Source organism: Thalassophryne amazonica, chromosome 13 (genome assembly GCF_902500255.1).
Source record: "Thalassophryne amazonica chromosome 13, fThaAma1.1, whole genome shotgun sequence".
Taxonomy (NCBI): Eukaryota; Metazoa; Chordata; class Actinopteri; order Batrachoidiformes; family Batrachoididae; genus Thalassophryne; species Thalassophryne amazonica.
Genome location: NC_047115.1, coordinates 3,596,476 through 3,613,881, shown reverse-complemented (window position 1 = coordinate 3,613,881; position 17,406 = coordinate 3,596,476). Strand labels below are relative to the sequence as shown.

General features: G+C 42.0%; 1 protein-coding gene across 1 annotated transcript in view; it reads right to left on the bottom strand.

Annotated features, from left to right (window-relative positions):
- LOC117523308 (ninein-like) overlaps positions 1-17,406 on the bottom strand; it is a 142,377-nt gene that overhangs the window by 34,951 nt on the left and 90,020 nt on the right. The window contains 6 exon segments of the mRNA XM_034184796.1: positions 3,720-3,844; positions 3,939-4,007; positions 5,186-5,204; positions 5,206-5,334; positions 12,712-12,798; positions 16,755-16,865. Coding sequence (XP_034040687.1) covers positions 3,720-3,844; positions 3,939-4,007; positions 5,186-5,204; positions 5,206-5,334; positions 12,712-12,798; positions 16,755-16,865 — 540 coding nt within the window.

Here is a 17,406-nt window from a genome sequence, read left to right as displayed (position 1 = left end):
CCAGAACGTTGTACTTGTTCCTCTGCATGAATGCCTTAGTAGATTTTGAGCAGTGTTTAGGGTTGTTGTCTTGTTGACAGATCCAGCCCTGGCGCAACTTCATCTTTGTCTTTGATTCATGAACATTGTTTCAAGAATCTGCTGATATTGACTGGAATCCATGTGACCCTCAACAAGACTCCCAGTACCTGCACTGTCCACACAGCCCCACAGCATGATGGAACCACCTCCACATTTTACTGTAGGTAGCAAGTGTTTTTCTTGGAATGCTGTGTTCTTTTCCAGCCATGCATACTGCTAGGCCTGGGCGATTTGGCCTAAAAATAAAATCTCAGATTTTTTCAGAAAAAATTCGATTTGCCATAGGTATTAAAGGCACTGCGCTGCAGTGGTTTGAATCATATTTATCTAATAGATTACAATTTGTTCATGTAAATGGGGAGCCTTCTTCACAGACTAAGGTTAATTATGGAGTTCCACAAGGTTCTGTGCTAGGACCAATTTTATTCACTTTATACATGTTTCCCTTAGGCAGTATTATTAGAAAGAATTGCTTAAATTTTCATTGTTACGCAGATGATACCCAGCTTTAACTATCCATGAAGCCAGAGGACACACACCAATTAGTTAAACTGCAGGAATGTCTTACAGACATAAAGACATGGATGACCTCTAATTTCCTGCTTTTAAATTCAGATAAAACTGAAGTTATTGTACTTGGCCCCACAAATCTTAGAAACATGGTGTCTAACCAGATCCTTACTCTGGATGGCATTACCCTGACCTCCAGTAATACTGTGAGAAATCTTGGAGTCATTTTTGATCAGGATATGGCCTTCAATGCGCATATTAAGCAAATACATAGGACTGCTTTTTTGCATTTGCGCAATATCTCTAAAATTAGAAAGGTCTTGTCTCAGAGTGATGCTGAAAAACAAAACTAATTCATGCATTTATTTCCTCTAGGCTGGACTATTGTAATTCATTATTATCAGGTTGTCCTAAAAGTTCCCTGAAAAGCCTTCAGTTAATTCAAAATGCTGCAGCTAGAGTACTGACGGGGACTAGAAGGAGAGAGCATATCTCACCCATATTGGCCTCTCTTCATTGGCTTCCTGTTAATTCTAGAATATAATTTAAAATTCTTCTTCTTACTTATAAGGTTTTGAATAATCAGATCCCATCTTATCTTAGGGACCTCGTAGTACCATATCACCCCAATAGAGCGCTTCGCTCTCAGACTGCAGGCTTACTTGTAGTTCCTAGGGTTTGTAAGAGTAGAATGGGAGGCAGAGCCTTCAGCTTTCAGGCTCCTCTCCTGTGGAACCAGCTCCCAATTCAGATCAGGGAGACAGACACCCTCTCTACTTTTAAGATTAGGCTTAAAACTTTCCTTTTTGCTAAAGCTTATAGTTAGGGCTGGATCGGGTGACCCTGAACCATCCCTTAGTTATGCTGCTATAGACTTAGACTGCTGGGGGGTTCCCATGATGCACTGAGTGTTTCTTTCTCTTTTTGCTCTGTATGCACCACTCTGCATTTAATCATTAGTGATTGATCTCTGCTCTCCTCCACAGCATGTCTTTTTCCTGGTTCTCTCCCTCAGCCCCAACCAGTCCCAGCAGAAGACTGCCCCTCCCTGAGCCTGGTTCTGCTGGAGGTTTCTTCCTGTTAAAAAGGAGTTTTTTTCCTTCCCACTGTCACCAAGTGCTTGCTCACAGGGGGTCGTTTTGACCGTTGGGGTTTTTCTGTAATTATTGTATGGCTTTTGCCTTACAATATAAAGCGCCTTGGGGCAACTGTTTGTTGTGATTTGGCGCTATATAAATAAAATTGATTTGATTTTGATTTTTTTTTTCAGATTTTTTCCCCCCTACTTTTTAAAAGAAAACATTTAATACAAATGAGAGAGATAACTCAGAACAAGTTTTGCTTTTATTTTATCAAAAACTTAAAACTAACCCCTACTTACCTCCTGGTGAAGCTCCTGGTGAAGTGAGGCTCCAACTGTTCTTTTGATTTAAAAAATACTCTTGGGTAAATTATTCCACCAGAGTAAGCTGGTTTTTAGCGGGAGTTTGCGCTCTTGTTACCCTCGTAAAGTGTAGCATTTCTCCCATGCAGCTGGATGCCTCTGTTTTAGATACTGGAATAAGTTTGTTGTGCGGCTGCGTTTTGTTGCGATGGGCTTTCGGGGTTCACCCCAGAAATCTTTAGTATAGCGGTGCTGTTGGCAATTATCACTCAAGGCAGCGCGTCGCGAGTCATTTTGACTGGTTTTAGATGCATTGAAAGCAAGAATAATAGACAAAAAAAAAAAAAAAATGACACTTATGTTGTAATATCAAAGTTCTTTTTGCATGTTTCTGTCTAAGTTAATAAAATAAATGACATTGAAAAGTTTAAAAACACATTAATATTTGATGGACATAACATTTGCTCTCTTCCTTAAAAATGACATACTGTACCTTTAATCCAGTCAGAGTTTTACTGTCATGTTGATAGTTTAGTTTTTTCTTTTTAACATTTCTGAGTGGGATTGCCGACTTTTTAAAAACAATATAACCCCTAATTGTCTTGATTGTACAAGAGCTAAACCTGGACTGATTTGATTGTCAAATCAGAATCGAATTTATTGCAAGTAAGTTCTCACATACAATTAATTTGATCTGGTGTCGTTGGTGCAGAAACAAAAATAATAAAAAGAAATCCGTTTTTCACACTTTACTGTTTCACGAAATTGTGTGGTGAAGAAGATCGTCGATTAAAATTGCTTCGCTGCTTCTTCTTTTTTTTTTTTAGTGTGGAGCATCTCTTCACTTTTTCCTCCTCCCTCTCTCTCTCTCTCTCTCTCTCTCACTCTGTCTCTCTCTCTCATTGTGAGGGAACGAGACTTCACTGGTGAATCCAGATGGAATGGGGGCGTGGGGCAAGGATGTGCCCCCCCCCCCCCACAACACCCCTAGATTAAAGGTCCAGTTTTGAAGCCTTTTTTTACTACAACTACTAATACTACTAATACTACTTATAATAATAATAATTTTGACAAGTAAAATGTTTATAGAGAATTTAAATGTTAGAAAAATGTTAGAAAGAATTTAATAGTTACATTTATAAACAATGTAGGTTAGAAATGGCAAGTTTTACTGTTACAGTGCTGTCAGCAGTTAAATATGAGGTCAAGAGAGAGGTCTTTATTTTACTTTTTATAAACAAGTATTTATTTTCAGTGAAGTCAAGAAAGGGTGACTATAAAGTGAGTTTTGGCAAACAGGTATCATTGTCATGTTGAGGTGGCAGAGGGTTGTTGTCGACAGCTGGGGAAAGTAACTAAAAAAAGTAACTAGTAATCTAACTTAGTTACTTTTCCAATTGAGTAATCAGTAAAGTAACTAAGCTACTTTTTCAAGGCGTAATCAGTAATCAGATTACTTTTTGAAAGTAACTGTGGCAACACTGCTTATTGTAATTCTTGCGTCACTGCACATCTTACTGCAAACATGCACTTGTTGAATTGCGTAGTTTATTCTATGTAGCACCTTGGTCCTGGAGAAACGTTGTGTGGCTCACTGTGTGCTGAACACCGCTGTGCAGCGGTCTGTGTGTGTGTGTGTGTGTAAAGTGCTTTGAGTTTCTGCTTCAGATGGAAAATTTTTACAGAAAAACAGTCCCAGGAACTGATCTGGCTTCTTCTGTTCGTGTCTTTTTGGGCGTCGTACCTGCGTGTCCAGCTGGATGTGCAGCTGCTGCAGCTCCTCACTGTGTTTCTGCTTCAGCTGTTCCAGAGCCAGTTCAGTCTGAATGCTGACAGCAGGACCAGAGACGCTGTCCACTGTCCTCTGGGCTGAAACACACAGAAACATGGAGTCACTGTCCACCGAGCAGAACAGAGCACAGATCATTTTACACACACGTGGAGATCAACTTCAGCTTCTCACCCATCTTATTGTCAGGCTGCAGCTTGCTGTGGAGCAGAGGAGAGGAGCCACGCTTCAGGTCTGTGTCGTCTGAAACACACCACAAAGACGCAAACCGTCACCTCTGAAAGGTGACACAAAGTACACAAACCACACATGAAGGCAAACATACACACACTGGGATTAGTGGTATTTGACTGGACATTGTCCCGACGGCAGCATTTGATTGGACAGAGGTGTGTTATGGTTTCATCTGTCCTCACCCTGAGACATGAGTCAGTGTCAAATAATGTCTTCACAGGCGCAATAATTAAGAAGAAAAAAGCATCCACACACAGTGTGAAGCAGCTTTAAGGGTGGAACAGGAAGGAAAAGTCAGACTCACTGTGTAACGTGAAGAAAACCTCAAAACCCCACTGAAACCCTGCACAGCTCTGAACCCGAACCAGGTGTGTGAGGTGGGCGTGTCCCCAACACGGCAGACCAGTTCAGCAGGAATGAGCAGTTAAAATAAACAACACATTTGTTCAAAGTTTCTCTCTGTCCTTTAATCAGTTTCTGTATGTGGCTAAAACAGTCCTCAAGGACCACCTCACCTCCCTGAGCTGACACCGTGAGGCCTGGGCTGAGACCCGCTGACGTCCGGTCCCCAGGACTCACTGGAGAAACCAAGCACCAAAACCACCAAGGCATCATCTTAGGTGACTGGTTCGGGCGTACACAAGAGACAGGCGGCTGATTTTATTCATGACTGCTTAGAAGCACTAGAAGTGTATAGGCTCTGGACCTTCGTTCTCCTGTAAAGAATTCAGCATCATCCTACACCTCTGTCCATAACTCCATAGGCTACAGCCCAGATATCTGTCAACATCACAGGCTGCATGCACACCCATCAACGCCGGGGGCAGTGAATCTCACCACAGACTCACTGCTGATGGCTGAGTCCAAGAGGTCACAGACACTCAGCTTCTCCAGCGGACATCCACTGGTACAACAAAGATCAATGCAGCAGCTACACTGTCAGGGTCACTGACCTTTCCTCACTGAGAAAAAGAGCTCAATGTCTCAAATCAAGGTCATGTTGAAGATCAAGGCTTAAAATAAATAAATAACTAAAATCTGAGGTCCAAAACTGGAGATGACCACCAGCCGTATCTAACTTTATCACTTTGTACCTGCAGCTGCCCGGGATGAGTCACTGAGATTTTGTTTGACGGACCGACAGGCCATTAGTGGCTGAAGCTAATAAATGGTGTGTATCAGCGTACCAGAGTCTGACTCAGCAACTGCTCGAGTGTCGTTCAGTCCAGCTCAGTGCGGCTTCATCTCCTGCAGACCTTCTGGACTTTTTGGCGCTCGTGTGACTCTTCAGGAATGTCAACTCTGAGCTCAGCTCATCGTTCCTGTCCCGTAGCTCCTGAGCACAGACAAGTTCAGTTGAGCATCTGGATCAACTCCTGCTGGTCTACAGTAGTTCTTATCCACAGACTGATGACCACTGAAGTAATGTTTTACCACCAAAACTGGAACTCCATAGTGCACATGATTTGACAGTGACATAAGAGGAACAGGAAAAAAAAAAGGTCTTGTTTACAAACACAAACAACAGATGAGATTTCTTTCTGGTTTTAATCAACGTCACAGATGTCATGTGACAGACTGATATGACATCACAAATTCATCCCACAGATCTTCTCCAAGGTGCCAGTCAGAAGATCTTAAAGGCCGCAACCTGTCTACCTGTCATGCTTTGTCCCCTATTGTATTTATCTGGTCATTATATTTTAGTCATTTGTCAAGTTTCATCATAGTTTGGTTCTGATTATCTCGTTCCTGTGTGTAATACTTTTGTCACTGGTTTTATTTTCTCTCTATCAGTTATTTCCTGTTCATCTTACTTTAGACATGTATCGCGTTTCCGCCCAGCCAATCTTTAGTTTTATCACCCATTTTTTTTTTTGAATGAATGAATGAATTTATTCAGCACACACACAAAACAACAAACAAAACTTACAATGAAAAGAAGATGGATTGACACTGAAAAAGACAATGGACTGACAAAGAAAATGGACTGACAATGCCTCAGTGTGCCTGAAAGGGTGTAGGCCGAAGTAAAGCTTTTAAGGCCTACCCCTTTAACCCAAAGTAACATCATCTATTCATCAGAAGGAGTGCAAAGAAAGAAACAAAAAACAACAACAACAAAAAAACAAACTATTCCACTCCCATTTTCAATCACTTCAATCTCTTCAACTTAAAGGACATCCGTTTGTTTTTCTCTTGTCATATGTTGAATTATCTGTTTATTATTACTTTTGTCACTTGTAAGTTCTGTTCTAGTTTTGTCTTGGCATTTATTTTCTTGTTGATCCCCTTTTCAGTACTTGCGTTTGGTTCCTGGTTTAATTCCTTGGTGTTGGGGTTTTATTTTATTTCTTATTTATTAGGTCTTGGGTTTTGTTCATCTTTAGTTTTGGAATTTTATTTAGATCACTGTGGCTTTAAGTTAATCTTTTAGTTGGGTCCTGTTCACTTTGCTTTTTGAGTAACTGCATTCTCTTGTCTAGTGGTTAGTGTCTCTTGATTGCCTCTACTGGTGGTTGGCTCTCACTGCGGTATTGTATCACTTCCTGTTCCGGAGCACAGCGGTGCTTTGCTGTATCTGTTAGCTGTTAATCTGCGTAGTTAGATTGATCTAGATAACTAGATAACGATTTGTTTCATAGTGTAATCTTGACGTGCCTTAACTAAAGCACTCCCTCTGCTGAATCACCTCTAAATTATTTACACATTATTCACTTTGTGTGTTTTTAGGAATCCGCTAGCTTAGCGCAGCTACTAGCTCATAGCCGGTTTAGCATGGCGGCTTCTCCTGTCTCTCCCGCACTTTTCTGCTCTGGGTGTGAAATGTTTAGTAATTCCTCGGCCTCCTTTAGCAGTAATGGTACTTGTAACAAGTGTAGCTTATTCGTAGCTTTGGAGGCCAGGCTGGGCGAATTGGAGACTCGGCTCCAGACCTTGGAAAATCCTACAGCTAGCCAGGCCCCTGTAGTTGGTGTGGACCAAGGTAGCTCAGCCACAGTTAACTGTCCCCCAGCAGATCCCGAGCAGCCGGGAAAGCAGGCCGACTGGGTGACTGTGAGGAGGAAGCGTAGTCCTAAACAGAAGCCACCAACCCGTTCACATTTCTAACCGTTTTTCCCACTCTGCGACACACCCGCCAAGGAACAATCTCTGGTTATTGGCGACTCTGTTTTGAGAAATATGAAGTTAGCGACACCAGCAACCATAGTCAATTGTCTTCTGGGGGCCAGAGCAGGCGACATTAAAGGAAATTTGAAACTGCTGGCTAAGGCTAAGCGTAAATTTGGTAAGATTGTAATTCACGTTGGCAGTAATGACACCCGGTTACGCCAATCGGAGGTCACTAAAATTAATATTGAATCGGTGTGTAACTTTGCAAAAACAATGTCGGACTCTGTAGTTTTCTCTGGGCCCCTCCCCAATCGGACCGGGAGTGACATGTTTAGCCGCATGTTCTCCTTGAATTGCTGGCTGTCTGAGTGGTGTCCAAAAAATGAGGTGAGCTTCATAGATAACTGGCAAAGCTTCTGGGGAAAACCTGGTCTTGTTAGGAGAGACGGCATCCATCCCACTTTGGATGGAGCAGCTCTCATCTCTAGAAATCTGACCAATTTTATTAAACCCTCCAAATCGTGACTATCCAGCGTTGGGACCAGTAAGCAGAGTTGTAGTCTTACACACCTCTCTGCAGCTTCTCTCCCCCTGCCATCCCCCCAATACCCCATGCCCGTAGAGACGGTGCCTGCTCCCAGTAAAAATCTATTTAAGCATAAAAATTCAAAAAGAAAAAATAATATAGCACCTTCAACTGCACCACAGACTAAAACAGTTAAATGTGGTCTATTAAACATTAGGTCTCTCTCTTCTAAGTCCCTGTTAGTAAATGATATAATAATTGATCAACATATTGATTTATTCTGCCTTACAGAAACCTGGTTACAACAGGATGAATATGTTAGTTCAAATGAGTCAACACCCCCGAGTCACACTAACTGTCAGAATGCTCGTAGCACGGGTCGAGGGGGAGGATTAGCAGCAATCTTCCACTCCAGCTTATTAATTAATCAAAAACCTAGACAGAGCTTTAATTCATTTGAAAGCTTGACTCTTAGTCTTGTCCATCCAAATTGGAAGTCCCAAAAACCAGTTTTATTTGTTATTATGTATCGTCCACCTAGTCGTTACTGTGAGTTTCTCTGTGAATTTTCAGACCTTTTGTCTGACTTAGTGCTTAGCTCAGATAAGATGATTATAGTGGGTGATTTTAACATCCACATAGATGCTGAGAATGACAGCCTCAACACTGCATTTAATCTATTATTAGACTCAACTGGCTTCGCTCAAAATATAAATGAGTCCACCCACCACTTTAACCATACTTTAGATCTTGTTCTGACTTATGGTATGGAAATTGAAGACTTAACAGTATTCCCTGAAAACCCCCTTCTGTCTGATCATTTCTTAATAACATTTACATTTACTTTAATAGACTACCCAGCAGTGGAGAATAAGTTTCATTACAGTAGAAGTCTTTCTGAAAGCGCTGTAACTAGGTTTAAGGATACGATTCCTTCTTTGTTATGTTCTCCAATGCCATATACCAACACAGTGCAGAGTAGCTACCTAAACTCTGTGAGTGAGATAGATTATCTCATCAATAGTTTTACATCCTCATTGAGCACAACTTTGGATGCTGTAGCTCCTCTGAACAAGAGAGCCTTAAATCAGAAGTGCCTGACTGCGTGGTATAACCCACAAACTCGCAGCTTAAAGCAGATAACCCATAAGCTGGAGAGGAAATGGCGTCTCACTAATTTAGAAGATCTTCACTTAGCCTGGAAAAAGAGTCTGTTGCTCTATAAAAAAAAGCCCTCCGTAAAGCTAGGACATCTTACTACTCATCACTAATTGAAGAAAATAAGAACAACCCCAGGTTTCTTTTCAGCACTGTAGCCAGGCTGACAAAGAGTCAGAGCTCTATTGAGCCGAGTATTCCTTTAACTTTAACTAGTAATGACTTCATGACTTTCTTTGCTAATAAAATTTTAACTATTAGAGAAAAAATTACTCATAACCATCCCAAAGACATATCGTTATCTTTGGCTGCTTTCAGTAATGCTGGTATTTGGTTAGACTCTTTCTCTCCGATTGTTCTGAGTTATTTTCATTAGTTACTTCCTCCAAACCATCAACATGTCTATTAGACCCCATTCCTAACAGGCTGCTCAAGGAAGCCCTACCATTAATTAATGCTTCGATCTTAAATATGATCAATCTATCTTTATTAGTTGGCTATGTACCACAGGCTTTTAAGGTGGCAGTAATTAAACCATTACTTAAAAAGCCATCACTTGACCCAGCTATCTTAGCTAATTATAGGCTAATCTCTAGCCTTCTTTTTTTCTCAAAAATTCTTGAAAGGGTAGTTGTAAAACAGCTAACTGATCATCTGCAGAGGAATGGTCTATTTGAAGAGTTTCAGTCAGGTTTTAGAATTCATCATAGTACAGAAACAGCATTAGTGAAGGTTACAAATGATCTTCTTATGGCCTCAGACAGTGGACTCATCTCTGTGCTTGTCCTGTTAGACCTCAGTGCTGCTTTTGATACTGTTGACCATAAAATTTTATTACAGAGATTAGAGCATGCCATAGGTATTAAAGGCACTGCGCTGCAGTAGTTTGAATTATATTTATCTAACAGATTACAATTTGTTCATGTAAACGGGGAGTCTTCTTCACAGGCTAAGGTTAATTATGGAGTTCCACAAGGTTCTGTGCTAGGACCAATTTTATTCACTTTATACATGCTTCCCTTAGGCAGTATTATTAGAAAGCATTGCTTAAATTTTCATTGTTACGCAGATGACACCCAGCTTTATCTATCCATGAAGCCAGAGGACACACACCAATTAGTTAAACTGCAGGAATGTCTTACAGACATAAAGACATGGATGACCTCTAATTTCCTGCTTTTAAATTCAGATAAAACTGAAGTTATTGTACTTGGCCCCACAAATCTTAGAAACATGGTGTCTAACAAGATCCTTACTCTGGATGGCATTACCCTGACCTCTAGTAATACTGTGAGAAATCTTGGAGTCATTTTTGATCAGGATATGTCCTTCAATGCGCATATTAAGCAAATATGTAGGACTGCTTTTTTGCATTTGCGCAATATCTCTAAAATTAGAAAGGTCTTTTCTCAGAGTGATGCTGAAAAACTAATTCATGCATTTATTTCCTCTAGGCTGGACTATTGTAATTCATTATTATCAGGTTGTCCTAAAAGTTCCCTGAAAAGCCTTCAGTTAATTCAAAATGCTGCAACTAGAGTACTGACGGGGACTAGAAGGAGAGAGCATATCTCACCCATATTGGCTTCTCTTCATTGGCTTCCTGTTAATTCTAGAACAGAACTTAAAATTCTTCTTCTTACTTATAAGGTTTTGAATAATCAGGTCCCATCTTATCTTAGGGACCTCATAGTACCATATCACCCCAATAGAGCGCTTCGCTCTCAGACTGCAGGCTTACTTGTAGTTCCTAGGGTTTTTAAGAGTAGAATGGGAGGCAGAGCCTTCAGCTTTCAGGCTCCTCTCCTGTGGAACCAGCTCCCAATTCGGATCATGAAGACAGACACCCTCTCTACTTTTAAGATTAGGCTTAAAACTTTCCTTTTTGCTAAAGCTTATAGTTAGGGCTGGATCGGGTGACCCTGAACCATCCCTTAGTTATGCTGCTATAGACTTAGACTGCTGGGGGGTTCCCATGATGCACTGTGTTTCTTTCTCTTTTTGCTCTGTATGCACCACTCTGCATTTAATCATTAGTGATTGATCTCTGCTCCCCTCCACAGCATGTCTTTTTCCTGGTTCTCTCCCTCAGCCCCAACCAGTCCCAGCAGAAGACTGCCCCTCCCTGAGCCTGGTTCTGCTGGAGGTTTCTTCCTGTTAAAAGGGAGTTTTTCCTTCCCACTGTCGCCAAGTGCTTGCTCACAGGGGGTTGTTTTGACCGTTGGGGTTTTTCTGTATTTATTGTATGGCTTTTGCCTTACAATATAAAGCGCCTTGGGGTAACTGTTTGTTGTGATTTGGCGCTATATAAATAAAATTGATTTGATTTTTTGATTTAGTGTTCAGGGTTTGGTATGGGTGTGTTTTGGTATGGGTGTGTCTTCTCCCTCTCACACCCCCCTTCAATATTGTTCTTCCACACCTGTGTCTTGTTCCCCTAATCACCACCTGCCCTATTTAAGCCTTTTGTGTTCACCACTTCCCCACCAGTTCCTTGTGATTTCTTGTCCACGTTCCAGCCTTTGTCTTTGCTCTGTTTTGCATTCCCGTGTTTGACCGTGTTTCGTTTTTGACCTCGCACCTCGCCTCAGCCCATGTACTTAGTCTCCTGGGCACGTATCCGCGAAGCAACTTAACATCCTCTCACAGAGCTCCTAACTGAGCCTAAAATTTCCTGGCAAGGAATCTTAGCCTAAAAGTGAGCCAGCAGGTGTCTGAGAGCAAGTCTGAGCAAGGAGGGGACAGAAACTCCTATCTAGGTGAGGAGGCGGGGTTGACTCAATTGCTAGGTATGACACAGGCCTCTAAGAGCTGTGATTGGCTGTCACAGAAAGGGGAGGAGAAATAAAAAACAAATGTCAGGGGAAATGAGAATCATAAAACTGTAGAATGCACGCTGGAAGGCAGTAAAGTCCACTCACTGTCCACGCTGACAAGTTTTAAAGTGTGACAGATCCTCCACCGCAAGCATATGTAAAGTATCTCAGCTGTGCCCTGAGTCAGACTGACTTGGTAGCAAAAGTGACATTCATCACAAACAGATTTAAAATGTTCAGACAGAGGAATCAGACTGCTTTATATCTGATGTCTTTAATTGACAGACTGACAAAATCCACATTGACATTACATTTCAACGTATTAACATCAAATTACCTATAGCTGTACTAACCTGTAATTCCAAAAGTCATCGTTGCAAAGGATGAGTAAGTCCTGCTAAATATTCCCATATTTGTGTTTTTTATATGTGTTTCCATTGTGGGTTTTTTTTTTGGGGGGGGGGGGGGGTGTCAATTTGCAATTTCAGATTGTGAAATTTTGCATGAACTTTTTAGCGCACAAACAACGGATCATGTCTTAATCATATCTGAAAGTGACAGCAGGACGTCTGTCTCCATCGTGGGTCAGGTTTTTTTTTCTTAAATTGTCCTAAATATCTTCATTACAAATTTCCATGAAATACTGTGATATAATTTGGGGCTAACCATCTTGACAGTGGACCACAACAACAAAGAAAAAGATCCCTGTCCAGGACACGGGATCGAGTGGAACGTTCACCTCGATGTGGGCAGACCCTGACTCAACCACCAGGTGATCTGACACTGAACCTTCACTCATCAGAGGAAACCAGGTTTTCTTTGAGCACATGTTAAGTGATCCTTCTGGATATCACACAACTGTTTTCTTTGCCATTCAGGTGTTTTGTCCTCACCTTGATTTTCTGTAGCAGCCAGCAGGGGGCGTTTGGGTGCAAAGACAAAAACAAATTTAATCTGGTTTACTCACCTCTAGGAATACAATGATTTATTCAGCAACATGACCACAGCAAATGTTTGCAATGTGCATCATGAGGCAAAAACAAAAAGCATGATTCCTGATGAAAAATCACTCTAATCAGGTTTTCTGACAGAAACTTACCCGACACTGCAGCTCGTACTCCCGGACGATTTCAGAGATGCGCTCCTCATAACTCAGACCAGCGCCGGACGGGTCCAAGCTGCCAAACTGTCAATCAAAACACAACAATTGAGCGACTTAAATCAGGCAACAATCCACCAAAAGGAGCAGAGTTATGTTTACAAACGAAAATGTGACCTTCAGCAGCGAGCGAAAAGACGAACATGAAGAGATGAAACCTCACAGGAAGTCATCAATCATTCAGCAGCAGCCGACACCGCACACCTGTGTGTCTGTGTGTGAGCACATGTGTATGCTAGTGTGTCTGCGTGCACAAGTGTCTGTGTGAACACGTGTGTGTATGTTGATTAACATCACTTTCAGCAGATGGGATTAGTTAATCAGTAACATCACCTGTTGGAGGAAAGCCTGCGCCCTCTCGGCCCTCTGGAAGGAGCTGAACAGCCCCTGCTCTACACCCAAAGCAACCACAGGGAATGATGTGATTATTAACCATCAGAAGACAAAGTAAAACCTCTTCAATCACGTGCAAACCGGAACACCACCTTTTCCCTTGCTGGAGGAGCAGTTTCCCTCTGAGTGTGTGCAGGCGCACGCAGTTACCATCTATGTGTGTGAAATAATAAGATAAGATAAAAGCCTTTATTCATCCCTCAATGGGGGAAATTTCACTGTCACATCACAGCATAGAACAGTAGGAATAGACAGAAGGGCATGCAATAAATCAAACAAGTATCTCTTAAAAAACAAGAACTAAAAAAGCACTGAGTGCCGAGTAAAGCTAAGGCTACCATTGTTCAGTTCAGTGCTGCACTGCCGGGATGATATACACTGTCAGGATGTAAAAGTAATCAGATAAAGTGACTTCAGCGTGAAATGTACGATAAGTTACTCTGATATTTACAATATGGACAGGTTAAAATATAGAAGGTAAAGTGACTTGAGTTTGCACCATAAGTTAAATTATTGCACCTAATAAATACAGCAGGTAATGACATGATTATTGTCCTGGTTGCTATGGTTACCACAGTACTAGCATTGTTCATTGTACAGTCTGACAGCAGCTGGGAGAAACGATCTGCGGAATCTCTCCCTCACACAGCGAGGGTGGATGAGCCTGTCACTGGAACTGCTCTCCAGAGCAGACAGAACGTCCAGCAGGGGGTGACACTCGTGGTCCAGCATAGATGTAAGTTGAGCCAGGACCCTCCTGTCCCCCACCTCCTGCACAGAGTCCAGAGGACAGCCCAGGACAGAGCAGGATTTCCTGATGATAATATGATACGCCCAAATGCATTATTTACATTAGAGTGGTACTGGCACCGATCTGAGGCCATATCTGTCTCTTTAAATGTGGAGCTTCTTAACCTCAGCATATCATCATCATCATCATTGTTCCCCCGTGGCATGGGAGACAGCCTTGGGGTGCTCCTGCTGGAATCATATATTCAGCAGTTGCAGGAAGTCGGTCTTCATCCTCATCATTTTCCTTGCCTGCTGTATGTCGACAGCAAGTAGTTTCTCCATTCTATTCCACACTTTCCTTGGAGCCATAAGATCATAGCACCTGTTTCTGGAGGCTGTCATTATCCACTCTACACACATGTGCAAGGTATTTCATATGCTGTATCACACAAATGTCACAGGTGGAAGGAGTGTTTGCTGACAGGTTGTTTGGTTTGGACACAAATGCAAGGCTCACTCAGGCAGCTCTGGTGGTTGAAAGACTTTAGTGATGAAAACAGCAAATGTCAGTACATGGGAAGGCAGTCCAAAAAAACATCAGGCTTTGACAAGGTCAGAATAAACACGCTGGAGGTCGAGAACATGATGAGGCAGGCAGAACAAGAGACTACAATACCGAGAGTTGGAAAGAAGGCACACGGCGCATCAATCTGGCGAAGAAACAGAGCAAAATGAGCAGTGATTAGCAGCAAATTGATAGCAGGTGCGCATGGAGGGGCCCAGAACGAGAGCATGGTCTGGAAAAGAGAGACACACCCACCACCAGGAGAGACAGAGAAACCAACGCAGGAAAAGATCTAACAGAGGAATACAACCCCTGGCAATAATTATGGAATCACCGGCCTCGGAGGATGTTCATTCAGTCGTTTAATTTTGTAGAAAAAAAGCAGATCACAGACATGACACAAAACTAAAGTCATTTCAAATGGCAACTTTCTGGCTTTAAGAAACACTATAAGAAATCAGGAAAAAAAATTGTGGCAGTCAGTAACGGTTACTTTTTTAGACCAAGCAGAGGGAAAAAAATATGGAATCACTCAATTCTGAGGAATAAATTCTGGAATCACCCTGTAAATTTTCATCCCCAAAACTAACACCTGCATCAAATCAGATCTGCTTGTTAGTCTGCATCTAAAAAGGCGTGATCACACCTTGGAGAGCTGTTGCACCAAGTGGACTGACATGAATCATGGCTCCAACACGAGAGATGTCAATTGAAACAAAGGAGAGGATTATCAAACTCTTAAAAGAGGGTAAATCATCACGCAATGTTGCAAAAGATGTTGGTTGTTCACAGTCAGCTATGTCTAAACTCTGGACCAAATACAAACAACGTGGGAAGGTTGTTAAAGGCAAACATACTGGTAGACCAAGGAAGACATCAAAGCGTCAAGACAAAAAACTTAAAGGAATATGTCTCAAAAATCAAAAATGCACAACAAAACAAATGAGGAACGAATGGGAGGAAACTGGAGTCAACGTCTGTGACCGAACTGTAAGAAACTGCCTAAAGGAAATGGGAATTACATACAGAAAAGCTAAACGAAAGCCATCATTAACACCTAAACAGAAAAACAAGGTTACAATGGGCTAAGGAAAAGCAATCGTGGGCTGTGGATGACTGGATGAAAGTCATATTCAGTGATGAATCTCGAATCTGCATTGGGCAAGGTGATGATGCTGGAACTTTGTTTGGTGCCGTTCCAATGAGATTTATAAAGATGACTGCCTGAAGAGAACATGTAAATTTCCACAGTCATTGATGATATGGGGCTGCATGTCAGGTAAAGGCACTGGGGAGATGGCTGTCATTACATCATCAATAAATGCACAAGTTTACGTTGATATTTTGGACACTTTTCTTATCCCATCAATTGAAAGGATGTTTGGGGATGATGAAATCGTTTTTCAAGATGATAATGCATCTTGCCATAGAGCAAAAACTGTGAAAACATTCCTTGCAAAAAGACACATAGGGTCAATGTCATGGCCTGCAAATAGTCCGGATCTTAATCCAATTGAAAATCTTTTGTGGAAGTTGAAGAAAATGGTCCATGACAAGGCTCCAACCTGCAAAGCTGATCTAGCAACAGCAATCAGAGAAAGTTGGAGCCAGATTGATGAAGAGTACTGTTTGTCACTCATTAAGTCCATGCCTCAGAGACTGCAAACTGTTATAAAAGCCAGAGGTGGTGCAACAAAATACTAGTGATGTGTTGGAGCGTTCTTTTGTTTTTCATGATTCCATATTTTTTTCCCTCTGCTTGGTCTAAAAAAGTAACCGTTACTGACTGCCACAATTTTTTTTCCTGATTTCTTATAGCGTTTCTTAAAGCCAGAAAGTTGCCATTTGAAATGACTTTAGTTTTGTGTCATGTCTGTGATCTGCTTCTTTTCTACAAAATTAAACAACTGAATGAACATCCTCCGAGGCCGGTGATTCCATAATTTTTGCCAGGGGTTGTAGACAGACAGGAGAGCAACCAAACAGATAAAGACACAACAAAGCAAAGCAGAGCAACCTTACACCCTCACATTTGTAAGGGCACGTAATTTCTCATTTGATATTCTGAAACTCCAATCAACTTCCGTTCCTTCACGTTCTGCCTGATCCGGTGCATTTTTTCATTTGTATCCTCCCCAAACCATTTTTCTTAAGAAGCTATGCCAAATGACTTGAACCTTGTTCAGGTCACTGCAGCTTTAGTTTCATCCCACTAAAACCAGATCAGCCCTCTGACTTGCTCCTTGTGAATTTATCTGACAGGCTTCAGGGAGTGGCAGCTAGGGTCTGTTACCTTGTTGTGCAGCAGCTGGTCCAGGTCTCGGTGCAGCCTGGTCACGGTGCTCTCTGCCTCAGACAGCTTCAGCTTCACCACATTTAGCTCCTCCTCCAGACGAGTGTTCTCCTGCACAGACATTACCTTCATTAGATATATGGTCCTGCAGCCACCTGGAGCTCCATGTCAAAAACCAGCTCTGGCCAGTTTAACAGACAAAAAACCTGAACGTTGGTAAGATCTGATGAACATCCCTCATACTTATAAGCAGGTTTACGGGGTGGAGTCTGTTGGCTGAGATCCTGAAGGTGGTGTTTATGTCACTGATCTGACAGAAACGACTCACAGACCTCCTGCTCTCAGTGTCTCAGAGGCTGGAAGTGTGCCGCTGCACCCAGGACCAGCTGGAACCTCCTGATTCTGCCTCACATCACTTCTCCTCCAGATGAAAAACAAACATCAGCAAACTGATCAATGAGTCAGAATGTGGAGAAACACTGACTGTCTCACATCAGCCTCTCTTTACTCCTCGCTTCCACAAAGTAGTGTTTGCTCAAAACACTAAATGAAGACAAAAGCTCCCCCCACCTGCTGTGACAGACATATGCAGAGGCTGTCTACAGGGTTATGGTTAATGTACACTCCCACACTGCTACATGAGCAGTGTCTC